Raw genomic sequence first — 24903 nt, 5'->3', positions numbered from 1 at the left:
GGATTTGAACTGCTGACCTTTTGGCTAGCAGCAGAGCTCTTAACCACTGCACCACCAGGGCTCCAGAACTACCACAGGACTCAGCAATTCCACTCCTAGGTATATACCCAAAAGACTTGAACGCAGAGACTTAAACAGAGACTTGTACATCAATGTTCACTGCAGCACTATTCACAATAGCCAAAAGGTGGATACAACCTAAATGTCCCTCAACAGATGAACAGATAAACAAAATGTGGTACACACATACAACAGAATATTACTCAGTTTCAGTAGGAGAAATGAAGTCTTGATAAAAGCTACAACAGGGATGGAGCTGGAGACATTATACTGAGTGAAATAAATCAATCATGAAAGGACAAATATTATATGATCTCACATATAAAGACAAGAAAAGACAAATGTATAGAGAACAAAGTTTATTAGTGGTTACCAAGGGCACTCCTGTCAAAAATCAACTGACCATAAATATGTGGGTTCACTTTTGGATTCTCTATTCAATTCCGTTAATCTATATGTCTATCCTTATGCCAGCATCCTTATGTCTTGATTATGGTAGCCTCGTATTAGTTTTTAAATCAAGAAGTGTGAGTCCTCCAACACTGTTCTTATTTTTCAAGATTGTTCTACCTATTCTGGGCCACTTGAATTGCTACATGAATTTCAGGATCAGCTTATCAATTTCTACAAAAAAGCCAGCTCGAATTGACTCTGTAGATCAATTTGAGGAGTATTCTCATCTTAACAATATAAAGTCTTACCATCCACAAATACTGGATATCTTTCCACTTATTAAATAATTGTCTTGGAACCCCTGTCATCGTCACTTTTAGTTCTTTAGTCATGGTTTTCCTAAGTTATTTGAACATACTGAAAAAAACTAATTTAAAGTTCAGGTCCTCCTCAGGGATGGCTTGTATTAATTGCTTTTTTCCCTGACTATGGGCCATAATTTGTTTCTTTGCTTATTTCAAAATTTTCTGTTGAAAACTGGATTTTTAATATAATATGGAAATTCTGGAAATCAAATTCTCTCCCTTCCTCAGAGTTTGTTGTTGTTGTTTGTTCAATGACTTTTCTGAACTATTTGTGTAAAGTCTATATTCTATGTCATATGCAGTCACTGAATTTTCTGCTTGGTTAGCTTAGTGGTCAGCTAATAATTAGATTTTCTTAAAAGCCTGTGGAACTCACTCCCACTGATTATCTCTTCATCCTGACCTTTGGACCAAAATGAATTTACTGGCTTCTTCTATACTAATCCAGTGTTTGTCATTAACTTGTAGGTGAATGAAAATTCCATTGTTTAGCCTGGAGTGTAAGACTTACTTAAACCAACAAGTCTCCCAGTCTTTGCTGAGGGACTCTGTATATGCTGGGACATAGTGTTTAACACTCAGCCAGGTAGCTGACAACTCTTCATTTACTGCTTGCATGGAGCCTCAAGTTCAGCTAGAGGTATGGCCTTAGGGTCTTCTCAGGTCTTTCCTGAATATGCACACAGCCCTGGACACATGCAGAGCCTTACACATGCATATAGCCTTCCAGATTCCCAGGAATATGTTACAGCTTTTCAAAGTCCCTATGGACATCTGATCCCCCAATGTTTCCTTTTAAGCTTTTGGGTTAGCCTATTATTTGGCCCAACTCCAGCTAAGGTAGCCACAAAGTCAAAACAATTTCCTCGAATTGTTTTCAACAAATGCCACCAAAGCTTTTGAAACTTGATGAGTTCCAAGTCAGGTCAAATAAAGACAGCCCTGCAAGTGAGGTCTTCTAGAGAACCACAAAACAGGTCAAGTAATTCTCTGGAAATAAGGCTTTGAAAGTGTTCCAGACCTATTCTGCCCCCCCTCTGGTGGCTGCTAGGCTGCTGGTTTTTCACCATGATTGTGGACTGTTAGTTTTCAAGCCTATCACAAAACTGGTGAGAAGGAGCTGGGAAGAGAAAGAGCTAAAATGTCACAAAGCTTGCTGTTCTTACCAAGATTCAACTGTTGTTCTTAAATAAATACTTCCCAGATTGCTGTCAAGTCTCTGGTTCATCTTCAGAGTTCTGAAAAAGTTGATTCTGATCATTTCTGCCAGTTTTTTTTTCATTGCTTTAATGGAAGAAGGAATTTTCAGAGGTGCTTACTCCCCGATGTTCAGAAGTACTTACTCCATTCAGAAGTACTGACATCTTCGTGCCTATCCTGAACCTCTTTACTTTACAAACTGAGAACTAAAGAAGGCATGTGACTTATTCATGATAGAAGTTATCGGGAAGCATAGCACTGAACTGTAGCTCCTTACTCTCAAACACAAATCTGTTTTAAAATACACACACAAATAACTTCCAACAGCACATTCCAGTCAAGTGAAAAGGAAAGACTGTTTTTAATTCAATTTAAAAACCTCTAGTAATCGTGACTTGATAATACCAGACAGTCTACTCTACTGTCACAAAAACATTTAATCAACCTAAAATTTCAAGCAAATTAATTGTATTAAGTAAGACAGACATGTATCCTAAACACAATGTTACTATAAGACAGAATAAGGAATTCAAGGGTAATTGATTACAATATGTATTATTTTAGTGCCTATGAATCATAATATCCATGTCTCTTCTTTGGTTCCTCTGAAATGAAAAATTTAAGACACTAACAATCACTGGAAACCCCGGTGGCATAGTGGTTAAGTGCTACGGCTGCTAACCAAAGAGTCAGCAGTTTGAATCCACCAGGCACTGCTTGGAAACTCTATGGGGCAGTTCTACTTTGTCCTATAAGGTCGCTATGAGTCAGAATCGACTTGATGGCAATGGGTTAACAATCACTAATAACTAAAACTTAGTAAGACATGTGATAATTAACTTGGTCCATCATGACCATAGTACAAATTCTTAGTCTCTAATACGTGTATACCTTCCTTAAAGGATCTCTGTGGTAACCACTATACCCCCTCTCCATTAAAGTCCCCTCCACTAAATCTACAGACTAAAATCACCCCATTCATAGATATAACCCCCAGCAACACTTTGCCTTACAACTTGAATGTATAACCTGCATATATAAAAATACACATGCTATTTAAACTCAGAAGAGAGTTGTGGGAGAAAAAAATTAAGAGCTTTTAAAGGATCTGTAACTTCTGAAGCAAAGAAAACAAGAATCCTCTTTTCAAATGACGAACACGTAAGACATACCAATATTGCATTTGGAACCTTAGTTATAGTTAACAACCCCTTTCCTAATTTTATATTGCTTCCCAGCACCATGCTTCCTTTCTTCCTATATTCCATAACCTCTGCTAAAAGTATGAACCATTCCAGGATTCCCTGTTATCCTAGGTTCAGCTCATCCTTTTACCCTTATAGCTCAGACTCAGTCATTCCTGGGCCCATCCAAGAAATCTTTCATATTCAATGTTTCCCTGAAACATTCTCTTCCAGGTCTGACTTATCTAAAACCTGGCTTTCCTCTACTCTCAAGGAACTTACAGGCTAACATGGGAATCAGTCAGAAAAATAAACAAATGATGAACTCTTGGATGTATTATTTTAACTGTAAGCACAAGTTGCTTGGAAGCTAAAAGGGAGGACATTAAACTCTAGCTGAGGGAAAAAACTAAAAAAACCTCTAGCAAATACACAGTAAAACTTGCGAAAGCTGGGATCTGTATAAGGTGGAAACCTGTCAGAGAAGGAAAACTCAGATATTTTCTACTAAAATGAGTGATAGAAAAGGGGTAAGACTGCACCCTGTCAAAAGTGGAAAGCTTGCAAGACCCAGAAAAACAAGCCAGTCCCGTCAAGTTCTGGCTCTCACGGGTTTCACTATATTTGGAAGACAATGAGGCTGAAAACAGGGAGACTAGTTTATAGGTTATCCCTGAAATAATGATGACCTCAACTAAGAAAAAGGGAAGAAGGTGGTTAAGATACACTTCAGATTATGTTAAAAAAAAAAAAAAAAAGTTAAAACACTAGTACTTACATAGGAATAGGAACCTGACAGGGAGGACAAGGTAATGTAGTCTGAATAAATGTTGGCTCCGAAGGCTGTTCCCAGGGGCCTGTAGGCTGGTACTGTGAATTAAACACATAACAATCTTAAATCACATGGATTAAATCATATGGCCGTTATAAGAATCTAAGAAACAGTTACATGTATCCTCCATTCGAGCAGGTGGAAATTTTTTCAAGTAAGCAACATATTGTGCTTATTGAAATATTTTATCCCATCTTATTCTATCAGCATGTTCCCCTCCACACACACTCTGATATTAAAAACTGAGGCAGATTTCAGCTTTCAAATGGTAGAACAAAGGCAGTGTAGCATCATTCACCTCTCATAAGCTAAAAGGAGAATGAGAATCAGAAATGTAAATTCCAACCATCACCACTCTTTTGTTCACTGCTGTCTCCCCAAAAGCTAGAAGAACACTTGACACATAGAAGGGCTCAATAAATACTTGCTAAACTGGTGGATGAAACTCTGAAGAAACTAGGAGATATCTATAACCTTAAACCACAATATATGAAAAAGGACTACCAGATTCATCTATATCATGATTATAAAGAGCTTATCAATCATGCTGTATTTGCAAACATTTATTTGTTGGTTTTTCTCCTTTTTTATATTATGAGCTTCTTAAGACTAAAGACCAAGTCTTATTTACCTTGTAACCCAGGTCCTACCACGGTGCTTGATAACCATGAATGCTTAATCACTGCTTGTGGAATGACTAAGTAAAATCAAGAAAATATGACCCATGCGTTTTTAAAGCAATACACTATCTCTTTAATAATACTGTTCCCTTACCCTGCCAGTTTGCTTTATTAATGCTTGATCATGACATGAAGCAGGACACAAGTGACCACACTTCTCCAAAACTTTTTGGCAAGGTTGATGACATGGAGGACAAGAGCCAAAGTGACAGCGATGTTTCTCTTGACTTGTATGATGGCAAGTTGGTGGTCGACTAAATCATAAAGTACAATTTTTTAAGTTACTTCTGATCACTTAACAATTACATCTAAAGTGCAATTATCTACTTAAATAATCTTCTGATTCCATATAGCATAAGCATACTGTGAATATTTTCAAACACTAAAGAGCAAAATTGAATAAAAATACTAACATTACTAAAAATCAATATGAATTTAAATTTGTAATTTGTTAACATGTGCAAAACTTCATACTAACCTGCACAGCTCTTTGCACTTGGGTGGTCTTGTGGTACGTTCTCGGCCACAAGGTACTGTCACTTTTGTAATACCACAATTGCACTTAACATCTACAGTTTCTGGGCAGGGATAGCAACTTCCTGAAAAAAAAAAGTGAAAGACTTAAGAAGTTTCCTTAACTACTCAAATGCCCATCGACAGTAAAATAGATAAGTAAGTTTAGTATATTAACACAATGGAATATTCTACAATGAAAACTGAAGAAACCAAAACAATACGAATGAATCTCACATGCGTAGCAGTGAGTAAAAGAAGCCAGACACAAAGAGGACCTACTATATGATTCCATTTATACAAACAGGAAAAACTAATCTATATTGTTAGAGATCAGGATGATGGTTACAAAGAATAAGGAGGGCCTCAGAAATGCTGGTAATACTCTGTTTCTTGATCTGGGCTCTGGTTACATAGTTATGTATGGTTTGTGAAAATTCATCAAGCTGTACACTTACAGTTTGTAAACTTTTCTATATGTACACCGTACTTCAATAAAAAGTTTTAAATTTACTTTAAACTTCCTAAAACTTCTGTTCCAAATAACAAATTTAAGACACACTGCTCATTCAAAACTACCTAAGCAGAAATGGAGTTACGTCTTTGGAAAATCTAATAGTAACAATAATCTTTTTGGCTTACATGTACTTCTTTTCAAGTACATTATTTTTAGATAATTCTCCAGTGAGAATTAACTTCTCCCTCATGACGTGACACTGGTTATTAACAAGTACAGTCAATTTTCCATGACTGAAACTTTTTTGAAAGACAAAATTGTAAACCTTCATTTGATGCTAAGATTCCAAATATTTCTTTTAAGCATTTCAAAAGGGAAAATTATTTGGGTTTCAGTTTTACACTCTCTTGTGTTGTGGGTTGGTAGAAATAAAAAAAAAAAGAAAAAGATACCTTTTAAAACAGAGAAATAGGCTATAAAGTTCTCCCCAAGAGGCTTTTTACACCATCTTAAGGACATTCTTCCCACTCTAGTTTTCCCAATAAGGCACTTCATTAGAAACGAAATAATAAAAAGGGAGTAAGACTCCTGAACTAAGAAGTGAATATCTTAGATTGCTATACTTCAGTGGTCAGAAGCAAGCAAAATACTCAGTAACAGCCTGACAAGGAACCCATATTAATGATGAAAAAGAGCCTGGTTTAAGGCCTCCAAAAACTCAAAACAGTTCCATAAAACAATTACAAATTAAGAATTTTGGTTAAAGTAATGAACACAGAAAATAAGAGTAAAAAACACCACAGGGAAAGAAAAAATTTATTGTACAATTACCAAATATACACTGTAGTGTTTTGATAAGTATAACCCAGTATCGTCTTTTTTTTTTTTAACCTAGTATTATCTTGAGGGTAATGCAAGCCAAGTCATTATGACACGCATGATTAAATTTTATTTTGATCTTCCCAAAATATTACTTTTTTTTTAAAGTTAATAGTAACATTTAAGTCAGTTCTCATTCAGCATCACAGTCAATTTCCATGCTGATAATTTTTCATTCATCTTCAGCAATTCAAAGAACTGATCAAATACAACCTTTTTGCCATTCTAAACCACAGCATCATTTTTTTTTTAATTAAATCTTGAGGATAATTTCTCTGAACAGTCTTCCCACTGATCAACAGAAAGTTACAGATGCCTGTACAATTTGATATTAAATAGATTCACCAGTAATATTTTCAAAATTAATAAGCAGCACACAGAATATAACTATAGTGGCCAGTGGGTCTATAACCAGAATGAGTATTATCCCAGCAATTCCAGAAACGTAAACACTGATGACCTTGAACTTAAAAGAACTATAAATCAAAATTTCATATATTCACAGAACATGCAATTAGTATCCTCTTCCTATGAGTTACAGTATAATTTTGAATATAACAGTGTCTAGAATGATAGACAATGGTATGAAATGATGATCCCCTATAGCTTATGTAACAATTAAACAAATGATTAAGAGTTGCTGAACAGTATCTTCCAAATACTTTCCATCAGGGAAAATTTTGTGAAGGCCTAATGAGCTTCTTTTGGGGAGCTAACGAGCTTCCTTTGGGGGTCTAACAAGCTTCTTTTTAAAAAATAAACACCCTGCCAAAAATTTGAAACTAAATCTAACTAAGCCTCTAGATCTAATTAACAACTGATAGCAAATATAGAGAATAGAAGAACACATTAAATAATACCACAGAGTTACAATCTGAAATATCCCAACTCTGAAACTATGTGGAGCCTTGGTGGTGCAGTGGTTACAAGCTCGGGCTGCTAACCAAAAGGTCAGCATTTTCAAATCCACCAGCCACTCCTTGGAAACCCTATGGGACAGTTCTACTCTGTCCTATAGGATCGCTATGAGTTTGAATCTACTTAGACAGCAATGGTTTTTTGGTTTTTTGTTTTGGTGAAACTACATAAAGCAAATTATCAATACTGTATGATCTCACTTATATATTAAGACAAGAAAGGATAAACGTATAGAGAACAAAGTTTATCAGTGTTTATCAGGGTGGGGGGAAAGGGAGAGTTAACAGTGATGAAAATATTGAGTTGATTAAGGGCAGGGCTGCACAGCCAATTAACGTAATTGCTGTCAATAAGTTGTACACCTATAAAAAGTTGAACTGGCAAAAGTTGTGTGATAGATATATTTACAACAACAACAACAACAAAAAGAACAGCTGCTGCGGCTGATTATGTACCACCAAAATCCTAATGGGATTTGGTTTCTTGGTTTGGAGGTTTAAGATCATGGTTTCATGGGACATCCCAGTTAACTGGCCTAGTAACAGGTTTAGTGGCTCTGTTCTACCTTCTACTTCAATGCATAGTGCCTAGAGTCTTAAAAGCTTGCAAACAGCCATTCAAGGCACAACAATTAACCTCTATTTGCCTGGAACAACAGAGGAAGAAGGAGAGTCAAAAACAGGAGGAGGATACGAAACGTGTGGCTAAAAGTCTCCAAGAACAACTGCCTCCTTTGCCATTAGACCAAAAGAACAGGATGGTGGCCGGCTACCATTACTGAACATTCTGATCGAAGATTCCATGGAAGAATCCTCATCAAAAGGGGGAAATGGAGAACAGAATTCAAAATTGTGAAGGATTCTAGACTTTCTAAAACCATGGAGCGTGGATGAACCCCTGAAACTACTGCCCTGAAATAATCTTTAAACTTTAAACCAAAAATATCCCCTGAAGTCTTCTTAAAACCAAACAATAGTTTAGCTTTGCTAGTAAAAACTGTCTGCCTTGAGCATTATGCTCTTTTAAGATCTATACGGGATCAAACTGACAATAGCAACTCCAAAGATCAAATAGGAACCTCGGGGGCAGTGATTTTATGTAAATGGCGGAGGAACAACTCAGAAAAGGAGGGTGGGAATGGTTGCACAACTCTAAGAATGTAATCAATGTCACTAAATGGTACATGCAGAAATTGCTGAACTGGTATATGTTTTGTTGTGTATACTCTCAACAACAAAATAATACATAAAAAAATCAAGCAGACTTCTGAGCAACATGGCGCTACAGACAGAAGCACGTCGTCCCTCCACAGCAAAGACCCAAAAAACTAAGTCAAACAGAGACAAATGTCAATCCTGAAACCCTAAGCATGAAATGAAGAGATAAAGAACTCAGCCAAGCACACCCAATAGAGTAAGAAACTGACAGAGAACAGAGAGCAAGGAAAGATACGTGCAGAGGTCCCCTATCAGCTAATGCAGCACGAATTCGTCATCTTGGACTCATGTTGAAGACTAGAAAACAGAAAGTATGGGAAAGAAGCTTCATGGAGCTCCCAGGAGATAGAAAAACCGGTAACCTACGATAAATGCTTTCCCATCCCCCACCATTCTTTATCCCTACTTGGCCTCCTCTGCTTCCTGTGGCCACATTCTCTTGGCCAGGAGACACCGGCTTCAGCCCTGTGCCGCTTGGATTCCACCCACCTACAATGACCAGCTCCCTGAGTGCCATTTGTTTGTTGCTGGTGTTGTTTTTCCTGCTTCTTTTGATTTCTTCCATACTTCTCACTACCTCCTTCTCCTCTCTCTCAAATACCTGGCTCCGTGTGCCATCTCTGCTTCTTCCTGAAAGGCTGTGAAACGCTATTCGACTGTGGCACTGCTTGCCAGCCGGCACCGCCACACTGGTGTGATCCCCGGGGCTTTCTGTTTGTTTTGATTTGTTCTGTTTTCTTTGTTTTTTCTTTTCTCGGCTTGGGAACCCCTTCTATCTGGGCTATACCACGTGGCTTAGAAGCTACTTCCTCAGTCTGTGCCGCATGCAGTGGGATCCCTGGGGGCATTACTTTTTTTTTTTTTGGATTTGTTTGTGTGTTTTGTTTTTTGTTTCTTTTCTTTTTCCTTTTTTGTCTTTCTTCATTTTTCAGTGTCTCCTCTTTCTATACTTACCTTCTCTTCCTGCCTCCTGAATACCGGGCACTGCGTGACACCTCTACCCCTTCTAGCCAAACTGTACTTCCCGGCCTAGGAGCCACTTCCCCAGTCTTTGCAGCTGCACTGCTGGGACCTCTGGGGGCTTTGCTTCTCTTTTGTTTCTTTTTCTCCTAATTTTTTTCCTCTTTACCCTTTTTATTTTTCTCCATTTCGTGGTCTTTCATCACTCCACTCCAATGGCAAGCTCCCTTAGCACTCTTTTTCGTTTGTTTGTTTCTTTTTGGCTCCTGCTTCTCTCTCCTCTCTCTCCTCTTTCCCAAGCCCATCTTAGCTCCACACATCACAATCTCCCCACTCCTTCCTGACTACCTGCACCGTACACTGAATATCACACCACTGGACAGCACAGACAAGGCCTACTGGAACCTGCCCTGCACTGATTCCTGGCCCACCCTGTCAGCCCTAGTATGTGCAACAAACTCATCCCAACCTCTCCCCTTCAGCTGGACCTGCCCTGCTCCACCACAGCTGAGCGACTGACCCTGTACATTGGACAAGGAGACAAAAAGTATGCCCACAGACGAGCAAACAACAAAGAACGCAAAGCCCACCTGCTCAGAAGTAACCAAATAAAACAAAAAAGAAGGACGAAACAAACAAATCTACAATCAATACAGGAGGAAAGTTAACTACTGAACGTCCTGAAGACAGCAGACAATATCAAAACTTATTAAAAAAACAGGACAGGATGGTTTCAGCAGGCATACAAAATAAACCACCAGATGACATTCCAGTAGAAGAGAAGGCACTAGAACTACCTGATAGGGAATTCAAATCTCTAATATTCAGAGCTATCCAAGAGTTGAAGCAAAAAGCAGATAAAAATGAGGAAAAAAAGGCAAATTCATGGAAGAAGCAAACAAATTCATGGAAAATACAGACAAAAAAATGGAAGAATTCATGAAAATAATAAAGGAACAAAATGCCAAAATAAATTCACAACTAGAAATCATACAAAAACAACAATTAGAAATCCAAAAGATAAATAACAAAATTTCAGAAACAGACACTGTCATAGGACTGAGGAGCAGGTTGGAAACGACAGAAGACAGGATCAGTGAAACTGAAGACAAACACTTGGATACAACTCTGAGGAAAAATCAGAAAAAAGAACAAAGAAAAATGAAGAAACCCTGAGTATTATGTGGATACAATCGAAAGCAAAAATTTGTGAGTGATTGGAGTTCCAGAACAGTGGGAGAAAACAGAAAACACAAAGAGGATCACTGAAGTACTGCTGACAGAAAACTTCCCCAATATCATGAAAGATGAAAACCTGACCATCCAAGAAGCTCAACTAACCCTATATAGAACAGACCCCCAAAAAAAATCACGAAGGCATATCATAATCATACTCACCAAAACCAAAGACAAAGAATCCTGAGAGCAGCTCCAGAAAAACAAAACAGCACATACAGAGGAGAAACAATAAGACTAAGCTCGGATTATGTGGCAGAAACCATGCAGACAAGAAAGCAATGGGATGACATATATAAAATCTTTAAAGAAAAAAATTGCCTGCCAAGAATAATATATCCTGCAAAACTCTGATTCAAATATGATGGTAAAATTAGGACATTTCCAGATAAACAGAAACTAAGGGACTATGTAAAAACCAAACCAAACTTACAAGAATTGTTAAAGGGAGTCCTTCAGTCTGAGAACAAACCACAGCAGACCACAGGCTGAATCTAGGACCCAAGATCGTACCAGCCAGATACCAACCTAGGAAATGAACTCTCAAGGAATCTCTAAAACCAAAAGAATTACAACATGGAACCAGAGAGGTTAATCTGTAAATGACAACAACATCAGAACAATAAGAGGCGATAAACGGTGTAGGTATAGAACCTTCTAATGGAGAGGAAGGCAAGGTGATACCAAGTAATAATAGACTGGTTCAAACCTAGGAAGATAAGGGTAAATTTCAAGGTAACCACAAAGAAAGTTAACAAACCTACTCATCAAACCAAAGTAAACAAACTGACTCATCAAGTAAAGAAACCTACTCATCAAACATAAAGTCTCAGTAAAAACAAAATCTACAACAACAAAAAAAATCCACAAACAAAAGGAATTCAGCACAAGAGAGTAAGAAGAACAAAGAAAACATCAGCACCACAGAAAAAAGCACTACAAAATGACAGCAGTAAACTCATACCTATCAATAATTACACTAAATGTAAATGGCCTAAATGCACCCATAAAGAGACAGAGAGTGACAGAATGGATAAAAAAAACAGGATCCATCAATATGCTGTCTACAAGAGACACACCTTAGAAACAAAGACTTAAGTTTATTAAAAATCAAAGGATGGAAAAAAATATATCAAGCAAACAGATATATCAAGCAAAAAAGAGCAGGAGTGGCAATACTAATCCCAGATAAAACAGACTTTAAAACAAAAACTACCATAAAAGACAAAGAAGGACACCATATAGTGATTAAAGGGATGGTCCATCATGAAGACATAATGGTGCTGGCAGAACTGGATGTCCATCTGCAAAAAAATGAAACAGGATCCATACCTCACACCATATACGAAAACTAATTCAAAATGGATTAAAGACCTAAATATAAAGCCAAAAACTATAAAGTTCATAGAAGAAAATAATAGGATCAATGCTAGAGGCCCTAATACATGGCATTAACATGATACAAATCATAACCGACAACACAGAAACTCCAGAAGATAAGCTAGATAACTGGGATCTTCTAAAAATTAAACATTTATGCTCAGCAAAAGACTTTACTAAAAGAGTAAAAAGACAACCTACAGACTGGGGAAAAAAATTTGGGACATTACAAGTCAGACAAAGATCTAATCTCTAAAATCTACAAGAAAATCCAACACCTCTACAACAAAAAGACAAATAATCCAATTAAAAAATGGGCAAAAGAAATGGACACTTCACCAAAGATGACATTCAAGCAGCTAAAAGGCACCAGGAAATGGTCAGCATCACTAGTCATTAGAGAAATGCAAATTAAAACCACAATGAGATACCATCTCACCCCAGCATTACTGGCACAAATCAAAAAAACTGGAAATAACAAATGCTGGAGAGGTTGCAGGGAGATGGGAACTCTTACTGTCATGGATTGAATTAAGTCCCCCAAAAAATGTGTGTAATCGATTTCGCTGGGCCATGATTCCTGGTACTGTGTGACTTTCCTATATGTTGTAAATCCTACCTCTATGATGTTACTGAGGGAGGATGGGCGGCAGTTGTGTTAGTGAGGCAGGACTCAATCTACAAGATTGTATTGTGTCCTGACGCAATCTCTTGAGATATAAAAGAGAGAAGCGAGCAGAGAGACAGGGGACCTCATACAACCAAGAAAGCAATGCCAGTAGCACAGCGTGTCCTTTGGACCCAGAGTCTCTGCGTGAAGAAGCTCCTAGGCCGGGGGAACACTGATGAGAAGGCCGACAGAGAAAGAAAGCCTTTCCCTGGAGCTGACACTCTGAATTTGGACTTTTAGCCTCCTTTACTGTGAAGAAATAAACTTCTCTTTGTTAAAGCCATCCACTTGTAGTATTTCTGTGTAGCAGCACTAAATGACTGAGACACTTATGCACTGCTGGTGGAAATGCAAAATGATATGACCATTTTGGAAAACAATATAATGCTTCCTTAGAAAGCTAGAAATAGAAACACCATACGATCCAGCAATCCCACGCCTAAGAATATACCCTAGAGAAATAAGAGCCATCACATGAATAGACATATGCACGTTCATGTTCACTGAAGCACTGTTCACAACAACAAAAAGATGGAAACAACCTAGATGCCTATCAACAGATGAATGGATAAACGACGGTACATACACACAATGGAGTATTACACAACGATAAAGAACAATGATGAATCTGCAAAGCATCTTATAACATGGATGAAACTGGAGAACACTATGCTAAGGCAAATAAGTCAATCATGAAAGGACAAATACTGTATGAGACCACTACAGTAAAAATTCATGAAAAGGTTTACACACAAAAAGAAACAGTCTCTGACAGTTACGAGGGATGGGGGGAATACTAAATAGACAATACGTAAGTGTTAAGTTTGGTGAAGGGTAAGACACTACGCAATACTGGGGAGGCCAGCACAGCTTGTACAAGGCAAGGTCATGGAAGCTCCACAGACACATCCAAACTACCTGAGGGACCCAATTGCTGGGCGGAGGCCTGCAGGGACCATGGTCTTGGGGAACATTGCTCAAATGGTATAACATAGTTTATAAACAAAATGTTCTACATTCTACCTTGGTGGGTAGCGTCTGGGGTCTTAAAAGCTTGTGAGCAGCCATCTAAGATACTCCACTGGTCTCAACCCTTCAGGAGCAAGGGAGAATGAAGAAAACAGGATATAAGGGAAAGATCAGAACAAAGGACTAATGAACCGCAACTACCACGGCCTCCACCAGACTGAGTCCAGTACAACTAAAGGGTGCCTGGCTACCACCGACTGCTCTCACAGGGATCACCAACAGAGGGTCCCGGACAAAGCTGGAGAAAACTGTAGAACAAAATTCTAACTCACAAAAAAGACCAGACTCACTGGCCTGACACTGGAGAAATCCCAAGAGTATAGCCCCCCGACACCCTTTTAGCTCAGTACTGAAGTCACTCCCAAGGTTCACCCTTCAGCCAAAGATGAGACAGCCCCATAAAAAAAAAAACGAGACTAATGGGGCACAACAGCCCAGGGACAAGGACTAGAAGGTAGCAGGGGATAGAAAAGCTTGTAACAGGGAACCCAAGGTCAAGAAGGGAGAGTGCTGACATGTCAATGGGGTTGTTAACCAATGTCATAAAACAATGTGTGTATTAACTGTTTAATGAGAAACTATTTGTTCTGTAAACCTTCATTTAAAGTACAATAAAAAAATTAAAATATGATTTGAAAATAAAAAAATAATAAGGCAAATGATCTAGTTTCTTCAATAAACAAAAGTCACAAGAAGAAACAAAGGAGATGGAGAAGGGAAATTATGAATTAGAAGACTTTAGAGACATCAACCAATAGCAACACGTTAATTTTATTAGGTATCTGAGTCATAGAAACTGAAGTAAAACTCGTTAACATTTATATGACAACTGGAATTTGAGCACCCGATATTCTGATATTAAAAAATATGTTAATCATTTCAGGTTTCAAAATGCTGTATCACTGTTGTTATGGTTTTTGTTAAGAGTCTACTTTTTAAAGATGAATGCTAAAATATTTATGGGATTGGCTTCAAAATAATACAAGGGGGAAATGCTTACAACTTCTCCAGTAAGTATGATGTTTCAGTCTTTTTGCAGATACTCTTAAATCAGGTTCAGGGTGCTCCCTCCTATTTCCAGTTAAGTTTACATTATATACGGATGTTGATTTTACTGTTTTTTAGACATTTACTAAGATGATCTCTTTTCTCCCTTAATCTGTTAATGTGATATATTACATTATTAGATTTTCTAATGTTAAACCATGGGCCTGGGGCAGTTCAGTGGTAGAATTCTCGCCTTCCATGCAGAAGACCCGGATTGGATTCCTGACCAATACACTTCATATGCAGCCACCACCCATTTGTCAGTGGAGGCTTGCATGTTTCTATGATGTTGACTAGGTTTCGGCAGACCTTCCAGACTAAGACAGACTACGAAAAAAGGCAGTGATGTACTTCTAAAAATCAGCCAACGAAAACCCTATAGATCACAATGGTCTTAAGCGGCAAGTGATCACAGAGATGGTGCAGGACCAGGCAGCATTTCGTTCCGTTGTGCATGGAGTTCCCACGAGTTGGGGGCCAACTCAACAGCAACTAACAAGCACCTTAAACTAGCCTTACATTATTGGAATAAACTCAACTTGGTCATGATAAATTAAGAATATGGATAATTATTATTGTATTGGATAGCTGGATTTCAGCAGCTAAACCTTTAATATTTTGCAAAACTGTTCATAGGTTAGGCTGGTTTGTAATTTTCTCTCTTACTCCCATCAAATGATATAATGACTTGGAGTGTCTTCCTTTTTATATAAGAACTCTCAAGTAGTTTATGAAGAGACTGAAATTATGCGTTCCTTAAATGTTTACTTGTTAGAAATCATTTGTAAAAATGAACCAGGCCTTGGTGGGAAAATTTTAAACTACTGATCCAATTTCTTTAATGGTGACAGAACTAGTTAGGTTTCCTACTGAAAGTAAACGCCAGTGTTTTAACAACAGTCTAAACAAAAAAAACAAACCCGCTGCCGTAGAGTCGATTTCAACTCATAGCAACCCTATAGGACAGGGTAGAACTGCCACATAGGGTTTCCAAGGAGCAGCTGGTGGATTCGAACTGCTGACCTTTTGTTCAGCAGCCAAGCTCTTAATCACTGTACCACCAAGTCTCCAACAATGGTCTAAAGGCCCTATAATATCTCTCCCTTCCCCAGCAATCCTTTATCACACTATCTCTTTGATGTCATCTCCTACCACTTGCCCGCTTAAGCACTCCGCTTCCATCACACTGGCCTCCTTGCTGTTCTTCCAAGTGTCAAGCATGTTCATGTCTCAGGGCCTTTGCAATCACTGCTTTCTTGCCTGGAGCACTACTCCCCCCAACTTGATCTCTTACTTTCTTCAGACTGCCTCTCAAATACTATCTTTTCAGAGAATCCACCCCGATCACACTGTATAAAATAATATACACCATTCCCACCGTCAAAATTTTTATTTTACTTTTCGTTTTATATCTGTCACTACTTGACGCCCTATATTAATTTCATTATTTACTTGCATTCTAAAAATAATTTCCACAATAGCAGGGACTTTGTCAATGTTCTTCATTCATGTAATCCCAGTGCCTATATTGAAAAACACTTATTGAACGAATTAATGACTTAAGAATTTTAACTGAATTTAAACTGAATGGGTTAATGGTGTAGCAAGACTGACAGGAAACTGCAAGGTGTGGAACCCCCTTGCAGTTAACAATTTGGCTTCTGGTCCTGGTTCCTGAGAGCTGAACCACACCTGAAGCCAATCAATGGCGGGGGGGGGGGGGGGGTGCTGACCAGACCAAGAGAGACCACCTGAGCCGAATGTTGACTAAGCCTCAGGAGGAAAGATGTAATCTATCATGGCCAGGTGGTGAGGACAATAAAGGCCTTGGAAGAGAGACTCAATGAGCTTCCTGAGTGGTGAGAACAAGTATGTACTCTTTTAAGTACGTACCCTGGGAACATGGAAGCTCTGCCCAGAAACAACTCCCTGACCTCACCTTGTGTGTTTGTATCCCTTTTTTCCCCTACTAAAGACAGTCCTTTTCCTGAAGTTTGTGAGTCATTCCAACAGATTATGGGACCTAAGAAACAAGAGAAGGAACCAATACTCGTTGACCTAGCTGACCTATCCCATGGTGAATGAGGATGAGAAAAGGCTGCAGGGAGCACCAGGTGTTTGGGACTGACCAGGGAAGGGAAGCTGAGATTTCTACAGGACACAGTTGGTGTGTAGAGTAGGATTTAATATACACCACACATATGGCATCAAAGATGGATGATCTCAGCCTCTCTGGACTGCTTTGATACAACTGGCACAGCAAGTAGGATTAGCCAGAGAGAACCCTGACAGTGCAGAAATAAAATCCATTTAGTGACAGTGAGAACATATCTAAACACTAGTTCTAAACATCGTAATTCAAAGAAGACACCCATAGGAAATGTCTACAGGGATAACACAATCTGATACTTTTCCTAATGGGGAGGATATGGGATACTATAAATATATCATAAACTTTGGGTTGACCCTGCAACTAGTTATGTGAACTCAGGTCAACAGTGTCATTGCCTGTTACCTCATTAAATCAAATAATGGTTAATTCCATATATTTTGTAGGATTTTTCTCAATAGATTTTATTTCATATCAACATTAGTGTTCTGCCCATTTAAGAAGCATGAAATACTCCAAAGGACTAAAGTTAACTCATTTAAGTTTTCAATGTCTAGCAGTAACTTAGGACACAATTTTCAAAGTATGGTCCGGGGATCCCTAGGAAGTTTGCAAGGTCAAAATTATTTTCATAATAGTATAACACTAAGATGTTTTTCTCTCACATACATCCAGTAGTTTATTCTAGAGGCTATGTGACAAATATTACTACAGAATAAATGCAGAAGCAGATATGTGAATCTAGCTATCTTCAATTAAGCTAGACATTAAAGACATTTGCAAAAAACAATACCACTCTTCTAATTTTTTTAATTTCAGAAAGTATAATTATTTTTCATGAAAAACATTATTTATGTTAAGATGTAATGGGTTTATGATTACTAATTTTAAATAAATAAATGATTATTACATTTGATTTTAATTTCTAATATAATAAATATCAATGGATAAAACTTACATTAATGAAAGTTCTTTGAGGTCCCAAAGAATGTAAAAGGGTCCTCAGACAAAAAAGTTTGAGAACCACTGCCTTAGGAAATATCCAATGCCTTACTAGATTTAATTCCATATAAATGTCTAAAATTCAGAATAAAACTGCAAAAACTATGAATGTCTTAATTTAAAAACTGGGTGGGAAAAGTTGGGAGGAAGTGAAGAAACAACACAGTGTTACCGAAAGAGCAAAACTTTTATTTGAACAAGATCTGGGTTCAAGTCTTGGCTCTACTACTTTACTAAATATTTTCCTAAGTCACTGAACCCTCAGCTTCAGTCTCCTTGTCCATAAAAGAGAGACACTGGTGACTGCCTTACCTTGTCCTCAACATTATTAGAAGGATCAAGTAAGATAACAAACGTGAAAGCGCTCTATCAACTATAAAGCACTATGTAAATACAAATATAAAATTTTACCTCTGTGGCAGACAGATGGACACTTATGGTTTCTACATCCTAAAGTCCGTCCACAGTTTTGATCACAAGGTGGACAATTTCCAGGGCAACACTGAAGAGAAAGCAATATATAAAGAACAAGTAATTTGAAAACCCATACACAATATGAATGTCATTACTAGTTATTCACAGAACTTATGGAAAGCAAAAGATATTTATTTTCAATATAAGAATAAAAGTATTAAAGAATATAAACATTCTTCTGATAAGCAGATGCACTGTATTAAGAACTCAGAAATTTAAAGAGACAATGACCTAATTTAATGAAATCAATCAAATTTTTTTTTGCCTTTCAGTTAATTACTCTATGACTCAAAACGCATAAATTCATTTCTATTTATTTATACAGGAGCCCTTGATGGTGCAGTGGTTAAGTGCTCAGCTGCTATCTGAAAGCTTGGCAGTTCGAACCCACCAGGTGTTCCACAGGAGAAAGATGTGGCAGGCTACTTCTGTGAAGATTACAGCCTTGGAAATCCTATGGGGCAGTTCTACTCTGTCCTATAGGGTCACTATGGGTCAGAATTGACTTGACTGCAATGGGTTTTTTGGTTATTTATTTATACAGAGACTGGCAATATTAACCAAAGCAACAGATGGGGTCAAATTCTATAGACAACTTGGGGCAAACAATTAGTGTGGCTAATTTTTAAATTTAATTAAAATAATAAAATCAGTTCAATGTACTGATTAATTTGGCAGCTATTCTCAAACCATGGGATCTGAAAAGAAGTTAGCTGTACAGAGAGAGCTCTGGAGAACTCCAAAAGAGACTCCTTGAGTCTGGCTGAGTACTGGTCTGCACATGTACTAGACAAAACTATGCAAAAGCTGAGAAAGAGCCACAGGAAGCAGTAGGCAGAATCATTTCCAGAGATTATAAAGAGCTAAGAATAGTTTGTGTCCCCTACAGCCTGAGTGGAAGGACCAACATCTAATACACAGAGTACTTAGAGGAATTATTGCCTTAGTACCTCCCACTGCCATCAAGTCGATTCCAACTCATAGCAACCCTGTAGGACAGAGTAGAACCACCCCATAGGGTTTTCAAGGAGCACCTGGTGGATTCGAACTGCCGATCTTAATAGGTTAGCAGCCGAACTCTAACCACTACACCACCAGGGTTGCCTTAGCAGTGGGGCCAAATTAGCCCTAGACAAAAGGCTGCTCTGGTCATACCTAGCAAAATTAAGCCTCAAAAGGAATGAATTGTTTCCAAGTAACTTAACTTTGCCCCAGAGCAAAGCTGAAAAATATATAAGAAAAAAAAAATTATCACCCAAAAATGTGAAGTTCACAATGTCCAGAAACCAGGAACCAGTAAAAAATTACTCAGCAGGCAAAGAGGCAGAAATGACAGATGACAGAATTAGCAAAGACATAAAAATAGGAATTTTAAATATACTCTATTCATATATTCAAGAAGATAGGGGAAAGCAGAACATGCTAAGGAGAGACATGGAAGATACAAAAAAAATCCAAATCAAACTCCTAGAGATGAATATGTACAATGACTGAGGTGAGAAATACATTGGATAGAATACAAAGCAGAAGACAGAGCTATAGAAACTCTCCACAATAAAACATAGAGATTAAAAATAAATAAATATAGCACCCGTGAGCTGTCGGACTTCAAGAATATATACATAATTGGAGTCCCAGAAGGTGGTAGGTGGGAGAAACAGAAAAAAAATTTGAAGAAATAAAGACCAAAAATTTTACAAATCTGATGAAGACTATAAACCCAGTGATCCAAGAAGCTCAATGAAAACCAAGCTAAAGAAATAGGAAAAAACTACACAGAGGAAAACAAAAAAATTGCTAAAAACTGGTGATAATGAGAAAAATCTTAAAAACCAGCCAGAAGAAACAAAAATACATTACATACAGAGAAACAAAGATAAGAATCACAGCACACACCCTGTCAGGAAAAATACAAGCTAAACGATAGTGAAACAACATCTTGAAGGGGAATAAAAACTATCAAATTAGAATTCCAGGGTAAAAATATTTTTCACAAATGAAGGCTAGAAACTTACAGATATACAAAAGCTGAAAGAATTCATGACCAGTACTATAAGAAATGTTAAAAGAAGTCTTTCAATTCTAAGGAAAATGAAACCAGATGGAAATCTGAATCTATCCCAAAGAATGAAGAGCACCAAAAAGCATAAATAAATACGAGGATAAATATAACACTTCTTTTCCTTATTTTTTAAAATCTTTAAAAGATAACTGTTTAAGGCAAAAATAGTAATAATTTATTTAGATATATAAAATACACAGATATAAAATGTATAACAATCATACCATAAAGGTCAGGAGAAAGGACAGTACACCACTATAAGGTTCTTATACTACATTAAGCCTTAAAGCAACCACCCTCCTCCCACACAAAAAAAATAATAAAAGAAGAAAAGGGAGTTATAACTAATAAGCAAATAAAGGAGATAAAATGAAATCATAGAAAAATATTTGATCACAAATACAGAATGATAGAAAAAAAGAACAAAAATCAGATGGATAAACGGAAAATAAATAGCAAGATAGCAGATTTAAATCCAACCACATTAAACATCACATTAAATGTAAATGGCCTCTACTCAAAAGACAAAGATTGTCAACTTGGATTTTTCAAAAAAAAGCAATACCCACTAAATGCTGTCTACAAGAAGTCCACTTTAAATATAAAGATATAAATAGGATAAAAGTAAAAGAATGGAAAAAGATATACCATGTTAACATCAACCAAAAGAAAACTAGAATAGTTATATTCCAGTAGATTTAAAAAGCAATGAATCTTACCAGAGACAAAGGGATATCTCATAATAATGAAAGGAACAAAAAGGAACTGCAAATCTACAGACTCAATAAACTACTCCAGTCTACCTTCTACTGAGCCAAGCTTCTACAAATCAGATTTCAACAATAGAAATTAAGCTTCCAAATGAACTATCCCAATAATACTGCTAATGATATTCTAAAATCAAGGAACAAAACAGTCCTCCAAGAACCAAGCTGAGAGTATAATGCACAGGGCAAAGAGAGACTCTTGTCAATGAAAAAAGAAAAATTGATACAATATCCCACCAGTACAAATAATTAGCATTAACCTACAATATTTATTAATATTTTATAAGGAAAGCAAAGAATATGAACATTTTAGGAACAAGTCAATATAGTGCTTATCATTGTCACAAAAAGAAAAATTCAAAACAGCACAATTGGAAGAGCGTAGTCAATGTCACTGAACCGTGCATGTAGAAATTTTTGAAATGGTGTATCTTTGGCTATGGGTACTTTCACCAAAAAAAAAAAAAAGGTTGAGAAGTTAGAGGGTTAATATGTTGTGGGGTTGTTAACCAATGTCATAAAACAACATGTGTACTACTGTTTCGTGAGAAACTGTTCTGTAAGCCTTCACCAGAAGTACAATAAAATATAAAAAAAAAAAAAAAGAAAGAAAGAAAAATTCAAGAGAATTTTAAAATCAGAGCTTCCCAAGCTTATGACACATACCTTTCTCCTACACTGATGCTTCTGACAGTCACGCATCTTAATACACTTAGTTTCACACAGATAGGGCTTATGGCATGGCATTCGTTTTGTATGCTTTCCACAGCGACAATGCTTTTCCACTTCCTAAAGAATCAAATAAATGATACTAAAGCTGACTTGTTGACATGATTTTTTAATATTCTAGTTTCTATAATTAAAGAAGAAAAAATTTATAAATAGCTAATTTGTATTAAAGACTTTACGAAAACCATAGCCCTATTTCCTAAAATATTTTTTGTGTTTTACTTTACTCCAAAAATAACTTCATATAAATTTCCATTGCTACATTTAGTAGAAATCTTATACTAAACAGTAAAAAAAAAAAAAAAATCACATTAAAATCACTTACATCTAATTAGAAAAATAACATCTGCATGTCTACCCTGAATCTTGCCCTGAACTGAGCCAGAGATATTATAAGCCGCACTACTCTGAAAATACTTATGTCTCAGTAAAGCAAAAAAATTAGACTTTCTACTAAGCTGATTTGTTGACCTTATAGTCAGGTCAAAACCAAAATGGCACAGATGACTTTAAGATCTCAATTAAGTCTAGGCATTGATTTCTTTTCATGATTATTAGGTCTAACTCATCACTGTTCTAAAAATCTCCCAGAAACAAACAACCCCACACTAAACTATAAAAATGAGAATGTTCAAACTTTTACCAGGAAAAAACAAACAAAAGATAATTTTTAGATTTGATGCTAGCACACTCTACTCTTCTTTGCCATAAATACTAGGTCACTAAATTCTTATACAGATGATACAGATTATGACATAGATATTGATGAAAGTAGATAATAAAAAAAACTCAAGACAATCCCATTTGATATATTATGCTACATAGCTCTTAAACATAACTATTACAGAAGACGACTAACTTGTCTACATGTTTCACAAGGACCTCGATGACAACGCTGTGAACATCTATGGATTCCACATTCAAGTACTTTGTCACAACTGTCTCCACATGTTGGCACATCTTCTGTACAAGGCAAAGAAAACTCTAAAAGCAGACAGGAAAAATCAGTGTCAATGATAGCTACGTTATTATTAAGCACTGAAAATGTGCCATAGCTTTTAGGCTACCTAAACGAAGCTCTTTCAGACTATGAATTTTGCATCCACAGAATTACTGGGAAAAAATTAATTTACTGACAGTAACTAATATTTCTAAAGACGTTTATGCTTTTTAAAAAGATTTTTGATACATAACAAGTTACTATCCTCAAGAAACACATTTTTATGGGCTATTTCAGAAACACTAAACCAAAGAAATGAGTAAGACCATGTAAATCTCTACAAGCACTTACCACAACATGTAGATTTACAAAAGAAAAATTTTTTTTGCTCTTATCAACTTCACAGGACAAAAAAAGATGAAGGTATGACTTAAAATTATGAAACTCACCTTTAAAATAAACGCACAATGACAACTGTTGGAAATAACCTTATAAATACGTTTTCTAGCATTGGTGGATATTCAAGGACACACTCAAACTGTACCTCTATTATTCCTTTACTGTAAAACAGCCAAAATTAAATTCATCTAAAACACACAATGACTATACCTTATGATTATTAGGTTTCCATCATGTACTAGAGAAGCCCCGATGGCACAGTGTTTAAAGCACTCAGCTGCTAACCGGAAGATCAGCTGTTTAAACCCACCAGCTGCTCCTCGGGAGAAAGATGCAGCAGTCTGCTTCCATAAAGATTACAGCCTCAGAAACCCTATGGGGCAGTTCTACTCTGTCCTACCGGATCGCTATGAGCCATAATTGACTTGACGGCAATGGTTTATCTGGGTTGTGCACTAGGCAATATGCTAAATGATTTATGTGCTTTTTATCAGTTAATTCTCACAATCATCTTATAAAGGAGGTACTATTATTGTCCCCATTTAACTTGAGGAAACTGTAATTCATGGAAGTGGGATTTGAACCCAGAGATGCCTGACTCCAAAGTCTGAGTTCTTACCCAGTGTCCTATATTATCCTCTCATCCGAATGTACAGATATGTAGTAACAAATTTGTATTATTATTGAAACTACACTATGAACTCTCAGAGAAATCTAATTTACTTAGAGTAATATGTTTTTTGGTTTTGTTTTTTAAACCTATTCAAGTTAGCATGCTAAAGTCATATCCCACTGAAGATTTTTTTAGAAAAGTCTTACTTGATTTCTGACATGGACAGAACCTTTTCCCAGATCGAGGACATTCTCCACAAGCACCAACATGGCAAATCTGTTCACATGTATGATTACCACATGGCAGTGTTTTTCCACATACCTAAAATAAAATGCAACATGCACTTATAAGTGAAAGATTTAAAAAATTAACCAAGCAGTCCAGGGACAAGGACTAGAAGGCAGGAGGGGACAGGAAAGCTGGTGATAGGGAACCCAAAGCTGAGAAGGGACAGTGTTGACCTGTCTTGGGATTGTTAACCATTGTCACAGGCCAATATGTGTACTAACTGTTTAATGAGAAACTATTTGTTCTGCAAACCTTCATCTAAGGTACAAAAAAGAAAGAATTATCTGTGTGAGATCAAACTGACAACAGCAACTCAAAAGGTTTGATGGGAAGCCTAGGGGACAGTGAGTTGAAGATAATGGTGATGGAATAATTTGGAAAAGGATAGTGAGAATAGCAACACAACTGTAAGAACGTAATCAATGTCAATGAATTGTACATGTCGAAACTTTCAAAATGGTGTAACTTCGGCTATGTGTATTTTCACCAAAAAAAAAAA

General features: G+C 36.9%; 1 protein-coding gene across 2 annotated transcripts in view; it reads right to left on the bottom strand.

Moving 5' to 3' along the window:
* Nucleotides 1-24903, bottom strand: part of NFXL1 (nuclear transcription factor, X-box binding like 1) — a 69942-nt gene that overhangs the window by 32486 nt on the left and 12553 nt on the right. For both annotated transcript variants that reach the window (XM_004382932.2, XM_023737382.1), the window contains exons 9-15: nt 24323-24437; nt 23024-23148; nt 22102-22224; nt 18544-18634; nt 5193-5313; nt 4809-4968; nt 3981-4072 (exon numbers count right to left, since the gene is read on the bottom strand). In XM_004382932.2, coding sequence (XP_004382989.1) covers nt 3981-4072; nt 4809-4968; nt 5193-5313; nt 18544-18634; nt 22102-22224; nt 23024-23148; nt 24323-24437 — 827 coding nt within the window. The remainder of the gene's footprint in view (nt 1-3980; nt 4073-4808; nt 4969-5192; nt 5314-18543; nt 18635-22101; nt 22225-23023; nt 23149-24322; nt 24438-24903) is intronic.

Source organism: Trichechus manatus, unplaced genomic scaffold (genome assembly GCF_000243295.1).
Source record: "Trichechus manatus latirostris isolate Lorelei unplaced genomic scaffold, TriManLat1.0 scaffold00101, whole genome shotgun sequence".
Lineage (NCBI taxonomy): Eukaryota > Metazoa > Chordata > Mammalia > Sirenia > Trichechidae > Trichechus > Trichechus manatus.
Note: the sequence above shows the minus strand (reverse complement) of the source record. Positions and strands in the feature narration are given on the sequence as shown.